The sequence below is a fragment of the Podarcis liolepis genome (assembly GCF_965112155.1).
Source record: "Podarcis liolepis genome assembly, chromosome: 1".
Lineage (NCBI taxonomy): Eukaryota > Metazoa > Chordata > Lepidosauria > Squamata > Lacertidae > Podarcis > Podarcis liolepis.
The window spans coordinates 95,721,469-95,736,797 of NC_139554.1; the positions used below are offsets into that span (position 1 = coordinate 95,721,469).

A 15,329-nucleotide genomic window follows, 5' to 3' on the forward strand; every position below is an offset into this window, starting at 1 on the left:
ATGCCTTCAATGAATGATCCCACATGTTCCGATGCTTTTGTCGCTATCAATTTGCTGGACTTGTCCTCGGGGCCCAATCCACCCAGCTACCTGGATGGAGAGGGAAAGTTTGCTGCTATTTTCTTTGTTTATGGCACTGCACTTCCTTAGAGTGAACAGGAGCAACAGCAGGTTCCTTGAGTTAGCTGTGTGCCTGGCTTGTCCTGCTACTAGCCCTGAACTGACCGCATACAAAAAAGAAAAAGGAAAAAAAGGAAATTGTATAGTGACTTTCACAATCCTTGTTTCATAGCCTAGTTCAGGCATAGGCAAACTCTGCCCTCCAGATGTTTTTGGGACTACAACTCATTATCCCTGACCACTGGTCCTGTTAGCTAGGGATGATGGGAGTTGTAGTGCCAAAACATCTGGAGGGCAGAGTTTGCCTATGCCTGGCCTAGTTTATAGATTAAAGCACAGTTTCTTGGTTTGGAAGTCACAGGAAACTGTAGTGAAACTAAACTCTGTCACTCTTGCATCACAGTATATGGAACAACAATCATTCTTGGTTCCATAAACCATGGGCGCAAGATTGTTATGTCTGAACCAAAGCATAGCTTCCTGTTATGACAAACACCGTTTTAAAAAAAGGGTGATCCGGGGGTGATCCTGGAAATTAACAGGCCAGCTAGCTGGAGAAAATGGTGTAAAGTATTGTTAAAATAACAAAGCATATAGAAGAACAAGCTTTGCTTAAACTATGCCAGTGTGTCTTCTGCAAGGGCCAGTTCTGTCTCACAAACCTAATATTCTGCGAGTGTCCAAAAGAAGATAGAGACGGTCCAGTTTCCATAGTGTACTATGTGCTATTTAGACAAGGTACTTCACCAAAGTCTCCTGAGTAAGCTTAGCAGTCAAGGGAATAACAGGAGAGGTCCAGGAATTGTGGGCCAGGGCAGCAGAGAGCAGGAATAAATAGACAGTTCTTCAGGTGGAGGGATGTAGAAAGTGGGTGAGCAGTGAGGTAACCAAATTTGCTTAAGATACTGAACTGTGCAGGGTTGTTTAAATAGATTGTGAAGAGCTCCCTTTCTTTTAGCATTAGAATTTGTGGAAAGTACTTCTTCACACAGCACATAGTTAAACTATGTAACTCACTGCCACATGAAGCACTGGGGGCCAGCAACTTGTCCAAGGTTGATTGGACAACATTATGGCTATGCTCTCCATGGATGGAGGCAGTAATGTTTCTGCATGCCACTTGCTGGAAACTGCAGGAGAACATAGTTTGCTTGTGCTCAGGGCCTGCTTGTGGGTTGGCCACAGCGAGAGCAGGAGCTGGAATAGATGGGCCACTGGCCTGAGCCAGGAGCCTCTTATGATGTTATTTTGATATTTCCTTTGTTTCCACTTTTCCTGCTTTTGCTTTTTTTCCTTTTTCTTCACAATAGCCACAGCGGTGTGGCCTCCTCATAAACATCCTAGATTAGGGCCCTAATGTTCAGTTTTAATCGAAAAATAGATATGTATATCTGTATCATTTCTACTTTGGGGGAAAGGCATGCATGGCTTTTTCTCAGGAAAAAACGACCCAGCCTTCCAGTGTTTGGTCAATGAATACAGAGGCACTAGGATATCCCAAAGCCCCTAACTTCATAAAGTTATTTAATTAAATGTTGTTGTTGTTGTAATACAAAGATTGCACATCTTATCACAAAATTTCTAGCTACTGGCCTAAATTGAAAGTATTCTAAAGGTTCAAAAATAAATTAATTGGCTCCACCTTTTTTCCTTAAAAACAGAGTACCTTTGTTAGATTTACATGCCTTCAGTGACGTCCATGTTGTGCCTCATTGATCTTTAGTTCTTGTTAATGATTATGACAGCACAGAGAAACAAGAGTGAGGGCATGACCTCATTGTGCTTTTTACATGAGGAATGATCAAAGAGCAAGTGGTTTTAAAAGCAGGTCTGTTGTAGTAGAGGGAAGGAAACAGACCTGAAGTGAAGCTTGTGCAAAGGAGGTAAAGAGACTCACACTGCAATCACGCATACATACTACAAAATAACTGCTACGGTGTGAGGCTTACTCCTAGGTTAGTGTGCATAGGCTGTACACATTTACCTGTACAGATTTACCAGGGAGTAAGTCCCATTGAACTTCCTTCTGAGCAGACTTTTATAGGATTGCATTGGAACAGGGAACACATGCAATCAGAACCATCACCTGGTTCAGTTTCTGCTATTTAAACGAATAGGTAAATTTCTAAGTAGAGCTAGGAAGCGCTTGTTTGAATAGGTAAGTGTACACATGTACACACGTACACTCACATACACGTTTGCTTGCATGTACAGAGACTTCCTGCATGTTAAAAGCAAGGCCTAATTTTGTATGGTCATGGGAACATTCAAAATGCAGTTCTTTACTTTCTGATTCAATTTAAACATCAGAACAAGCCATGATTGTGCTAACTAGCAGCTCATACCATCATTTATTTCCACAGTATAACAGGAAACCATGGTTTAGAATTCTTTAATGCTTTTGTTTTCCATTTGCTCAGCATTCAGATTCAAATACATTCCTATCACTGGACAGGGAGCAGCCTTTTGAGGCAGAGCAATTGCCATAACTATATGGTTTTTGAAATCATAAGCAAATCTCAGCAAACACACTGGTTTACAAAGAAGCTCCAAAAAAACTTGGTTTTGCAGCCCTTTGCAAATTAGTTTGTGAGTAGTGATGGTAACAAGTACAAAACAAACCATGGTTCAGCAGTGTGATGTGTGAATGTGTTTTGTATGAAATGCTACATACAGTCTAGTAAAAGCCGTCTCCACTTGACTCTTCTGCTTGCCTGTTTGGGCTCCAAGATTTGAAGTAATTAAGCGACTTCTCACAATCCCATCTTCCATGTGTTACTAGAAACTCAAGGGCATCACATTCATTGTTAGGACATTTTGTGTGTGTGCCTTATACCATCTATGCACTAATTAGGAGCTGGCAAAGAAACAGTGCACCTACCTTGGGTCTGCTATGGGCAGCTGTTGCCATGAGGATGATTGAGAATAATAGGAAGATGCAAAACAGGGAGTATAATATCTACAAACTTAGTCATGTTTTCTTAAGCACCTGTGAGGAAAATGACAAAATGACATTTTCCTTCTGTTTAAGTCCTTTTAACCTTGCTCACCAGCAGGGGGGTAGCCCAACTGTTAGGCAAACAGCTGCCAGGGGAGGGGAGTGTTGAAAGATAGACCTGTGCATGCTGCATAACCTGCTCTGCGCCCTCTAAGCCAACCTATTACCCTCAGGTGTGGTAGAGGAGGGTGCTACCATGTCACCAGTGGTCAAGTAAGATGCAACTACCAGTCCAGTTTGATTTTGGTTAGGGAATGCTGTTTGCTCTTTGCCTCTGGCAATCTTGTTCACCAGCTGTTACTTTCCTGTCTGCGAAACCAAACGCACCAAGATGTCTGCTGTTGCAAAACTGTCCCCTTGGCATTAAAACTGTACACATCTGTGTGTTTATATACGGTGTAGTAATGAGCACAGCAAATACAAAAAGCTTTTGATTAATAGAAAATTCTCAGTTACAAAAATTAATCTCTTTTATTAACCAAAAGTAAACATTCAAAACAAAAAGGTTCACAAAACTACTATCACACAAAGGTTATGTTCAATCCTGGCTCTTCCAAGGTGCTGGCCAAAATTTCCCGCTACTTCAATATACATTCATATTTATTGTTCTATCGGCATTATCAAATTCCTTTACATTCCTCGAGACAACAATCTTTCTTTTCCATTTAGAATCCTGGACATCTCAATTATTCTAACCTTTTTTATTTTAGTGTTCCCATATAATAGTGATTAGATACGAGTCCAGATTAATTTTGGCAAGAGTAAATAAGCATAATGCTTGTGCTCCTGCCAAAGAAGCAGGCTGAGTTGAGTAACTTAGCCTGAGAGCAAATAGGAGCTTGAGTAAACGGCATGGTGCAAAATGCACAAATCAATGAAAACATTTCCAGTGGTTGGGGAACCTCTGTTATGAAAGTGTTTTGTTTTACATATAAGGCACATTTACTGCAAAACAAGGAACACCATTGCAGGGTAAAGAGGCTGAAAACTTTGGAATTGCATTATAGAGGAGTTTAATAATTAAACAGAATTTTTTAAACACTTTCCCCCATACCACTGAGTGCATCCTTGAAAAAAGAAAGAGGCTCCAATTACATTCATTTTAATACTATCCAGTTTCTGGGAAGAGATTCCTGTTAGAGAAACATTATCAATCAAAATTTAAAAGCACAATCCAATGCATTTTTACTTGGAAGTTGGTCCTACTGTGTTCAGTGCAACTTGGGCTGCAATCCTTGCATACTTAAACTGGAACTAATAGACATTGGCTGTTTTCTAGACCATGCGTGTGTTCATCAACTCCCATTGTAGTCTACCAGCTAAAAGCACGATCAATGGGGCCTCCTTCTAGGTAAATGGGGTTAGGATTGCAGCCTAAGAGGCTGAACTACAATCACGGTTCAAGACTCACCACCATTATGAGGTTCAAAGAAAGTCATTTTCTGTTCAGTGGCAGCAATAACAGCGACTTACCTCATAGGTTCCATTGTATGCAAGATAATGAATGGGAAGGACACTGAATATTTTAAAGCTCTATATAAAAGTGTTTCTGTCAGCTATAGCAGATGAAGCACTACAAGTACCTGGGAGTCTTTCCCCTGTTGCAACCAGCAATTAGCTGTCGTTGTGTGGGCCTGGTACTGGATCAAGGACAAATCTAACGTGTTGAAAAACAAAACAAAACTCCAGGGCCTAATAAAGTGGAGAAAATATGTTTATAGGTGATTACAAAATGCATGGCATATCAAAGTTTTGAACATACTTCATATTAACTGCAACTATTTGCCAATTCCATTGTATACTTGAGTGTTTTTTTCCTGTGCCATATTAATTTATATTTTAATTCTACTGGATTTTTTTTCCTGGAAAGCCCATTATATATGCTCCTTATCATAAAGAGCCATTCACACAGTACGTAAAAATATCTTTTGTAAGAGAAAATTTACCAAAAATAATGCCAAATATACAGTTGTATGCATATTTGTATTGTAAAATATAAACAGAATCTGGTCATCTTTTGGGTATTGCCTGCTCTAATATGGCTGTATTTTTTTAATAATAATTGAGGGGGGGATGAAGGAAAAGGGAAGGGAGCAGGAACGAGAAAAATATATATAATTTTTTGAGGAATGCACTATCGCTGAAACACAATGTCTTTGAACGTAACCAATGCCAAGGAGTAAAGAGAAATGCTGTCTTAAATATTATATAATACTTATCGGAGCACAGACTGCAGTGACCTTGAATCAGTGCCTTGCTTTCCCCCCTCACTCTGCTCCTTCTTTTCCCCTTCCTTGGAACAAATTTTGCTACTGGCAGAAGAAGCTGTCAGGCAAAACACTGAAAAATTGGTGTCATTTCCTCGCCGGTAAGTGCAGAACTGATACTAAATATTTTATGATTTGTTTTCACATGCTTTCTCTTTCCTCTTTCTTTGCTTGCAGGATTGATCGTTGCCTCTCTGGCAATATGCTGGCTGCCAAATCAAGTTCGAAGGATCATGGCTGCTGCTAGACCTAAGCAGGACTGGACAGTCCCCTACTTCAGAGCGTACATCACCCTGCTCCCTATAGCAGATACGTTCTTCTACCTCAGCTCCGTCGTGAACCCGCTCCTGTACAATATCTCCTCCCAGCAGTTCCGGAATGTGTTCGTTCAGGTCCTCCGTTGTCGCCTGACACTGGAACACGCCAACAAACAGAAGCTTTTAAGAGCCAATTTGAATTCTGCAGCCGATAGCGGCCGCTCGCGGCGCCCATTGATCTTCGCGTCATCCGCCATGCGCAAGTCTTCCACCAAGAGCGCTAACAAGGTTTTCTTAAGTACTTTTCAGAGCGAAACCAAGCCTGGCTGCAGTTTGCAGAAATTGAGTCTTGAATCACTGGAGCTGAATGTGAAAACGATGCCACTGGAGACTTGCACAGATCCTAGCCCTGCTAACCAAAATGGACTTTGTGAACACGAACTGTGAATCCACATAAAAAAAAAACAGAGCCGGATGATACAGTATGCTAAAAACTGGGTGTTTTTTTCTTCAAATAAATAAAAAACCACCACAAAGGGTTTTATGCAACCTAAACCCTTCAAGTTTAAGTGCTTTGTTTCAATAGACTACGTTCCCAATAACATAAATGAATATATGGGTTCTACATGGGTGACGGCTTTTTTTTTGTTTTTTTAAGTGCTTACCAGAAAGACAGGACAACTAGACCTATTCTGCTGCTAATGAAGTTGCTGAGGATTTTTCAAATCAAATTCTTCTTTTAGCAGTTGGAAGCAAACAGCAACATTACAATGGAAACCAGCTGTGTCTGGACAAAATGACGGCAACAACAACAAAAAATCTTCCATTAGAGTTCAGCAGTGTACTGGTGTTAAAAATGCCAAGCTAGAGAGCATTATGGTTGTTAATACACCAGCCCTGGGCATGGTGCCAGAGTTTCCTCTCTTCTTTGGCCTGGGCCCATTGCAGAGTGGAGTATTGCAGCAGCTTATACAAACAGAGTTTATCTTCCCTGGAGTACAGAAAGTCTGGTATCCGGCAGAGGTCATGAGGCAAGCTGCAGAGGATGCGCAGGACTTGCGATACAGGATCCCTGTGACACAGAACAAAAGTTTATTTAGCCTGATATGAACAAACATGCTTTCTACTGTATGTTAGCTCTTTTTTTTTATTTAAACAGACTGCCAAGTTTTCCGTAATAGTGGTTCTGATTCTCAGCCCATTTCCAAAGGATTTAGCCCACGATCACCTGTTGTGTATCTTAGCAGGAAATGTAGGGCTTTAAATAAATGGCACTATTCTTACCCTCCCCCCTTCTGCTTTTGCTTTCCACAAAGCCTGGAAATTGCAAAATCAATACATTTGGGGCATACAGCACTGATTTGCATCGTGCTAAAGGAAGTTCTCCTTTTAGGCACTTTCTGTGGGGAGGAAATGAGCCCCAAACGAAGAAAAAGCTCATGGGAGAATTTGGAGTCTACAGAGCAATACTCACAAACACAAAGATTATAAATATTCTCTCTTTCCCCATCCTTGTAACTAGGCTGCTCTAGAAAGTTGGATAAACAGAAGTCAGAACGAAATGACTTGCCTTGTAAGAAGCCCTCTAGAGACTGTTCTGCACCTTTTTTTAATTGAATGCATGTAATAATGTACATTAAATATGTATTTTAATTTTTACGTGTGTGTGTGTGTTTAATACAATACAATACAATACAATACACACACACCAAAATTGGTTCAGAGGGAGTTAAGAACAGCACACAGGGTGGGGGCATTGTTCCATCTGGCAAGCTGTTATGCAGACAGAATGTTTGTATTAACAGTGTGTTGGAAGTCCACCAGAGCCACAGAACATTGTATGGAAAACCACATTTTAGGAGCAGGAAAATGGAACAGGCGAGTTTTACTAAACTTAGCAATCCCTGTGAGTACAAGCTGTAAACTGCACCGCACACACTAATAAGGAGTGCTACGTTTAGGTATTCCCTCACAGTATTAAAACCCAGGCAGGGTACCCTAAAAGGTTCATGATTTTGGAGACAATTATCTTGGAGAATAAACTTCCATAGCTTGTGGGAAATGCAGCACGTGAGAAACTTGAATTTAATGGAAATGGAGTGGATCCTCCCCGCCGCCCTCCCCCACATAGCAGATACTGTATACCTATGATTAAGGTTTATTCACTTAAATTGGGTTAGTGGACCAGCCTACAGTTAAGCCTATGGTATTATGTATATGGACCATGTACACAGTGCAATTAAATCTAGGAAATGAGAAGTCTGCCTGCTTTACTAATGTAAGTCTTGACAGCTGTTTATGCTTATTATAATTTATTGGTTTCCTTCATTTATGTAGCTGCATTCACCCAACAGTTTTATTCCATTTCCCCAAACTGTTAATTCCCAGATCATATTTGAGTTCCCACACAACATAGAAGCCATTTCCAGAAAACTAATGGAACACAACACACATTAAGTGCTCTTTCTATGTTACTTAGTTCCAGGGGAGGGGAATCCATTTATAGCCCCCCTGACCTAGAAAATCATGGAAGTGACTAAATTTGGATAAGTATACCAGCATATGGTTCTTTCCTGCTGCTTGCATGGTTGAATCATAGACAAATAGAAGCCCACATGCGTGGGAAGGGTGGTGGAGTGAATATTCAATGACATTTATTGTTGGGTCAAACCACAACCGGTGTGAATGAAATTTAGCATGACATACAGGTATAGAGGTCATAAAGTCACAGCTCTATAACAAAACTAGTATTGCACTCTGAAATGAACACAGGAAAGCAGGATAGAAGCACTAGCATTATAATCGGGAATTGTAGAGTTGGAAGGGACCCCAAGGATCTTCTAGTCCAACCCCTTGCATTGCAAGGGATATGCAGCTGTCCCATACAGGGATCAAACCTGCAACCTTGGCGTTATCAGCACCACACTATAACCAACTGAGCTATCCAGGTTTTATGCAATATTCATCATGTATGAGTACACCAGTAATCAAGAAAATACATGCATATGATTCATAGGGTGGCTTATTCTATTCTTTTAGTACAGTAAGTATCTTCTTTCTACCTTTTTACCCTACTTAGTGGATAAAGATTGAGGCCACTTTCAGACACGTTTCTAGCAGAACACTTGCAGCAGCCCCCTACACCAGTTGGTGATTATACCAACGTCTGCCTAATTGGGTTGGCTTTGGCATGGTGTGGATTGAGATTAACCCCACTGTAAATGGAAGGGCTTCCTCCTTTCATTCGCAGAAGAGACCAGGATCCAGTAGGGTTCTATGTCAGAGAAAAAGATGGAGCAATTTTTGCTAATCATGCCTGTCTCAGCACCACCCTCCAGAAATTTTCCAGAGGATTTCCCAACTCCCCATAACACCTTTTCATGAAGCACAGGGGTGTGGCAACTGGCAACAATTGCCTCCTCAACCCTTCAGCATGAGTGGAACTCTGCTCATCACAAGTCCAAATCCAGACAGTGTTAGAAACTCAGATTTGTAAACCAGGTGCCAAATGGTTCCTTAAACCAAATTTACACTTACCAGAATGTCTAGTTGCCACTTTAGGGCAAGATGGATCTAAAGTCTTATTTTTCAAATGAGGGACTGACTCTGATTGATTCTCAGTTAAACACCCGGCTAGCTCAGATGACAAACTTGAGCTAGGTTAGGAACTTTGAGAACTTAAAGAAAAGTAGTCAGTTTATCCAGGGGCAGTCCACATATATATGGCCTGTTCCTACCTCTTTTTCTAAATGGTGACACAGTCCATTTATAACGTACGAATATTCTTCACAACTACGACCATAGTGGTGGGGTGGGGTAAGCAAAGACAAGCTGCAACATTTAACTATAACGTTACTCACTGTTCCTGCCCAGAAAAAAGCATTTTGGTTCCTGAAATTCATTCTGATTGTGCAGATCCTACAGGATGTGGTATTGGTGTGTGAAAACAGTTAACATCCAATGATCTCCAGATGGCAGAGATGTCGGGTACCATGGTAGTGCCCAGGCATCTTCACTTGGTCGCAGGTGGCTAATAAAGTCAGGTGCAAAATGCACTTGGTGCCTGGCTAATTTCAAACACGGAATCCAGACCATTGGGTGATCAGCATCCATGCAGAACATGAATTTTACGGGAGATTACTATTTCCTGCATAGTTGCTGGCACATGGTCATGGCAGCTACAGCAGGCACAGCTCTTTACAGCAGGGAAAGAGAACCTGTGACTCCCCAGTTGTCGTTTGGCTCAAATTCCAGTCACTCCCGGCTAGCCTTGCCAGTTATAAAGGGTAGGAGCTGTAGCCCAGCTGCCTTTAGCACATCTGTGAGAGTTGCTGCAGCTATACTAGCAGAGGACCTGAGATGTAAAGGAATTCAAGACCAATTGCTCTGCAAGAAATAAGACTCTCAAAAAAGGGCATGTCTCCTAATTGCTTAAGGAGTTCACTATGAACTACCAGAGCTTGTTACACATGCCTCACTCCACAGCTAAACTCACAAAAACAAAATAACTAAAGGATCAAAATGCTGCCACATAGCTATGCCTCCTTGTGTGCAACAGATAATAAGGGTTTTCAATTGTAAAAGCAAGTCATGTATTTATTTCCTCCACATTTTGCACAGTAACAGCAGATGAAAGAGACCATATCAGTCCTTGAAAGCTGAATGCAAACTGAAAAACCTCAGGTGAAAGGTTTCATATCTGCCTTTCAGAGGTAACAATCCTGCAGCTACTTAAAAATCTGAATAACACAAAGAGCCAAATGAGGTAAAATGCTCATAAAATGTAGCTCAATGCCAAGCTTTTCATTTAGGACATTGGGATGAGCTGTGTTTAATCCTTCTATTCAAAAGACCTAATGGTGCAAAAGCTGAGTGTCCAATCAAACCTGCAGGAAATTCATCTTTCAGTGGCAAACACTTTGAAACCATCAGTTCCATGCTGGCATTTCAGACACATTGAACAACAAATGCAGCACTGGTAACTCACTAATCTGCCATCTAATGTCACTTTTATCATCCATTACCATAAACTGAACAGCTCATCTAGAAACATCTCATAGAAACAAATTATCACAAGCGAAACCTTTTGCATTTCACAGGACAATGATATGGCACATAGTGTCTATGGTCACGACAACTAACAAAACTTTGCAATGTCTGGTGGAACAATTGGCATCTTCCCACACAAGCTGCAATCCAGTGCACACTTACCTGGAAGCCCCACTGAATTCAGTGGGACTTGCTTCTGCATAAATGTGACTAGGATAGTAGCTCAACCAACCTGTCATTAAATGTGTCTGCTCATTTAATACCTTCCTTGAGAGACTATGGAGTCTTCAGTGCCTCTGGGTTAGTCTCCTGATCGCTTTTCCCAATGCTGTTATTTCTAGAAAAAACGTAATTCCTAGGAGTGCCTGTAGGCTAAACAATAGTTTAAAAAGGGAGCAAGTTTCTTCCTTTCATTTCTTCCTTCTCTCTTTTTTGTAGCATAGCACCAAACAACACGTTCAGGTTGCAGAAACCAGAAATCACATACGTTGGAGTTTTCATGATTTCTGTCAAGTTAGCACACTGAGTTGGGTCCACACAAAGTTAGCTGCTCTTGGGACTTATTGCCATCAGTATGAGAAGTTAGTAATGATTTAACTTAAAACTCATAGATTGCAATGGAAGCTAAATGCAACTGACTTAGTTTAGTTCCAAGCCACTGGAATTGCAGATGCCAAGATTGTTTGCATCTAAAAAGCCATAATTTGTGCTTCCACCTGAAATATCACTAAATACCTGAAAGCTAGGTGTGCCAGCTCCAAAGTTATGCAACTTCCTCCCCCAATGATGCATCTAACACCTTCATTATGCAATCCACGTCATATGCTGCAGATGCCCTGAAACTTCATTGTGAATGGCAGGCAAGAAATTGAAACTATAAAAGAGTACCGACCAATAACTTATCATAAATTACCTGTGTTGTGAAATAAATTTTAGCTCATGGAAGTTGGGCTTCACTAGTGATTGAATGATAATCAGTGTGTACTATGTTTCTCCTTAACTACATTTCTAAAAAAGCAAGAACTGTTTTTAACCAAATGGTGCTATCCTAATACTAGGGAAAAGGTGAGGACTGGATTCCTAACAGGAGCTAACCAATCTTTGTATTCTTGACTTGGAATTCGATGAACATCCTTTGGCTTTGATAGTTTTGCATTGCTTATACTACAAATAAATTTCTACTCAGAAAGGAATCTGTCACTCTGTAGCTAGTCTACTGGATGTGTTGAAATGACACAGTGACCCATTTGTAACCAACCGTTGAATATATGTCATGGAATATTTTCCCTCTGTTCTGGCCTAGCCAGTCTCCATCTGTGGCCAAGAAACAGGTTAGCCATACAAAGACCAAGTCACCAAGTAGATTCTAGTTTCCAGTGTCTACCGGTTTCCTTTATCCCTCTTGCTTTGTGGTCATTATCCTTTTATGAACATAAAGCCAATTCATGAAACGCTCTCTTTCTCCATTATGTATTGCACTGGTGACAGCTCATTTAGGAATATAAAATGGGTGGAAGAATCTTTTGTTGGGAACTTCTGCACCAGGTGATACCAAAAAGCAATCCGTGTCTAAATGAGAACTAATTTGAACCAAATAATTATGCTATATATAGATAACCGCACCACATAATGCAATAAAACGGTTAGCACATTTGCAAAGCTAATGGGTCCAGTACAGTTTCAAATTGGATGGGGACCATTTGTTGAGGTCCCTGCATTGCAGTGAGTTGGACTATATGACCCTTGGGATCCCTTCCAACTCTACAATTCTATGATCCTATGATAATATACAGCCTCCATCATTCCTCCATAAAACTCAATGAACCTCCGGGTGGGTTTGTGCCCTGTGTTCCACTCCAGGACAACCCCACCAACAGAAATGTATTTTTATTTTTTATTTTTGGAAGCTTCACCTTCCCCACTGGCAGACTCCTCTACAGTATCTTAATTCCATTCGCACACAGAATTAGTCCTTCCATTTGTGGAAGTCTAATTAGGATCCAAGCCCTAGCCTTTTTACATGGAGAAATTTTTGCATTACATTTTCTCTCTCACTCTCCCAACTCCCTCTCTCATTTGCAGACTTGGTCATAATTCATGTCAATCTCTGCTGCCTCCATTAAATTTAATTTTCAGCACATCATATAGACAGGCTAGTAATTAATAATTATTCTTTTCTTAATGATACACTTTTGTGATTTATGACTGTTTTCTCTTGGATGTTATTCCCATTTGTTTGTTCATAAAGACAAGATTGAATACCTTGTGCGTAAACTGATAAAGGCTTTTCAGCTCACTCCTGATAAGGGTCTCCTGTAAATGGGCCCATTTATCTCTCCTTTCTCAAACTTTCTCGTGTGTGTGTGTGTGTGTGTGTGTGTGTGTGTGTGTGAGAGAGAGAGAGAGAGAGAGAGAGAGAGAGAGAGAATTTCTTTTAAAGCATTTGCTTTGATGGAAGTGTCAATCCACACTTACAAATTACCTGTTCTTTCTTCCCCTCCAGATAGCATTCCTTACCGCCTCTCAAATTACATTATGTTTAGTTCTAACTAACCAAAATTTTAATATACAGTTGCAGAACCACATTCAGATCTTTTTTAATCGCATTTATATTCCACCTTTTCGCTAAGGCACTCAAAGAACCATTGTGTACACGGTTCTCCTCCTCCTGCTGGGGGAGGCTCAGCGTAGTAGACTGAGAGGTAGTGACTATTCCAAAGTCTCTGAGTGAGATTCATGGCTGAGTATAGATCTGAACCCTGGACTCCCAGGTGACAGAATCGTAGAGTTGTAAGAGACCTGAAGGGTCCTCTAGTCCAACCCCCTGCAATGCAGAAACCTTGGCTAAAGCATCCACGACAGATGGCCATCTAACCTCTGCTTTAAAACCTCCATCCTGCTGGTAAGTCCAAGAATGTATGGACAGCATATCAAAGTTTTGTCTTTCTTATAAAATAAATGTACTGTATGCTGATAAATTTAAGAATGTAAGGAGAGCCCTGCTGGATCAGGCCACAGACCTATCTAGTCCAGCTTTCCATTTCCCACAGTGGCTAGCTCTGGGAAGCCTACAAGCAAGCTATGAGAGGAACAGCGCTCTCTGGCTGTTGTTCGCTAGCAATTCAGAGCCACAATACCTCTGATACTGGAAATAAAAGAACCTGATCAGGATTAAGAGTCATTAATCTGTCTAGTCCTCTTTTAAAGCCATCTAATTATGTACCAATCGCAACATCCTATGGAAATGAATTCCCAAGTATTTCCTTTTGACTCTCTTGAATCTCTCCCACCCTGTAGTTTCATTAGCCAATCCCAGGTCCAAGTAGTATGAGAGAAGGAGAGAACCTATCTACTTCCTCCACACCATGAATTATTTTACACACACATCCTTACTCACATTTTTTAATAAACCATAAATATTGGGACCTTTTTTCATAAGGGAGTTGTCTCAGACCCTGATCACTTTGGTCATCCTGTTCCCATCTTAGCAAAATCTACAATATAGAGAAAGGACCGTATCTCAGAAGGTATGTGCAGAAGAGGGCATGTTTAGCCTGGAAAAAGAGGAGATGTGATAGCCATTTTCAAATATCTGAAGGGCTGTCACATGGAGGATGGAGCAAGCTTGTTTTCTCTTGCTCTGGAGGGTAGGACTTGAACCAATGGCTTCAAGTTGCAGGAAAGGAGATTCCCACTAGACACACGGGGAAATTTCTGACAGTAAGAGCTGTTTGACAGTGGAACAGTCTCCCTCGGGAGGTTGTGGACTCTCTTTCCTTGGAGGTTTATAGGCAGAGGTTAGATGGCCATCTGTCATGGATGCTTTCAGCTGAGATTCCTGCATTGCAGGGGGCTGGACTAGATGACCCTTGGGATCCCTTCCAACTACCCAGAACAATGTGGAGAGGAGGAAAGGATTGTTCCACCTGGCAAGCAGAAATGCTTGCACTGACAAAATAATCATAAGAATACAATGCTGAATTCCTCCTCACAGTATTCCAAGACTTTATACAGATTTGCATAAAGGCAGTAAGATATTGCTTGTTTCATTTTCAACAATTTCCCTAATGGTCCCTGACATGGAATTGACCTTTTTAATAGCTGCCACATAGTGTTTACACTAAATAACCCCATGATCCTTTGCCTGGCCACCCAGCTCAGCCTCCAATGGTATACATGTAAAGCAATCATTCTTTTGCCCCAGTGTGCAACACTGATAGTTTCCTTATATTCCCAAATAATTAATCATGTGAGATGAAACTTTAGTACAAAATTTACATTTCTGTAAGTATTCAGTCCTGAAGATGAAGACTCTGTTTTCTGTCACCTTTTCTATTCTGATACTTTGCTCCATTATTTTAGGTCCAAATAACAGAGTAGAACAGACATATTCTCAGGTATATGACCTACAAAGAATCTTTAAAAACATTCCAAAATGACTCTGAAAAGCAGACTGTCCCTATTGGATATACAGGGTGAGTCTTTTAAAAGACACCCTGTGGAACATGTGTACTCTGTATTCACAGGACCTCTTTTAAAGGACTCACCCTGTATATATTATTTTATTAAAAGATTTTGAAACAACACCCTTCATAAATTAGTAATCAAGGTAGTGTAAAAGTAAGACCAAAGAGATCA

At 40.7% G+C, this 15,329-nt stretch overlaps 2 protein-coding genes across 5 annotated transcripts in view; one reads left to right on the forward strand and one right to left on the reverse strand.

Annotated features, from left to right (window-relative positions):
* GPR39 (G protein-coupled receptor 39) overlaps window positions 1–7,301 on the forward strand; it is a 128,446-nt gene extending 121,145 nt beyond the window's left edge. For all 3 annotated transcript variants that reach the window (XM_083490654.1, XM_083490656.1, XM_083490655.1), the window contains exon 3: window positions 5,563–7,301. In XM_083490654.1, the coding sequence (XP_083346780.1) occupies window positions 5,563–6,089 (527 nt within the window). In that variant the 3' untranslated portion in view covers window positions 6,090–7,301. The remainder of the gene's footprint in view (window positions 1–5,562) is intronic.
* Window positions 3,571–15,329, reverse strand: part of LYPD1 (LY6/PLAUR domain containing 1) — a 30,856-nt gene continuing 19,097 nt past the window's right edge. For both annotated transcript variants that reach the window (XM_083491705.1, XM_083491706.1), the window contains exon 4: window positions 3,571–6,714. In XM_083491705.1, coding sequence (XP_083347831.1) covers window positions 6,476–6,714 — 239 coding nt within the window. In that variant the 3' untranslated portion in view covers window positions 3,571–6,475. The remainder of the gene's footprint in view (window positions 6,715–15,329) is intronic.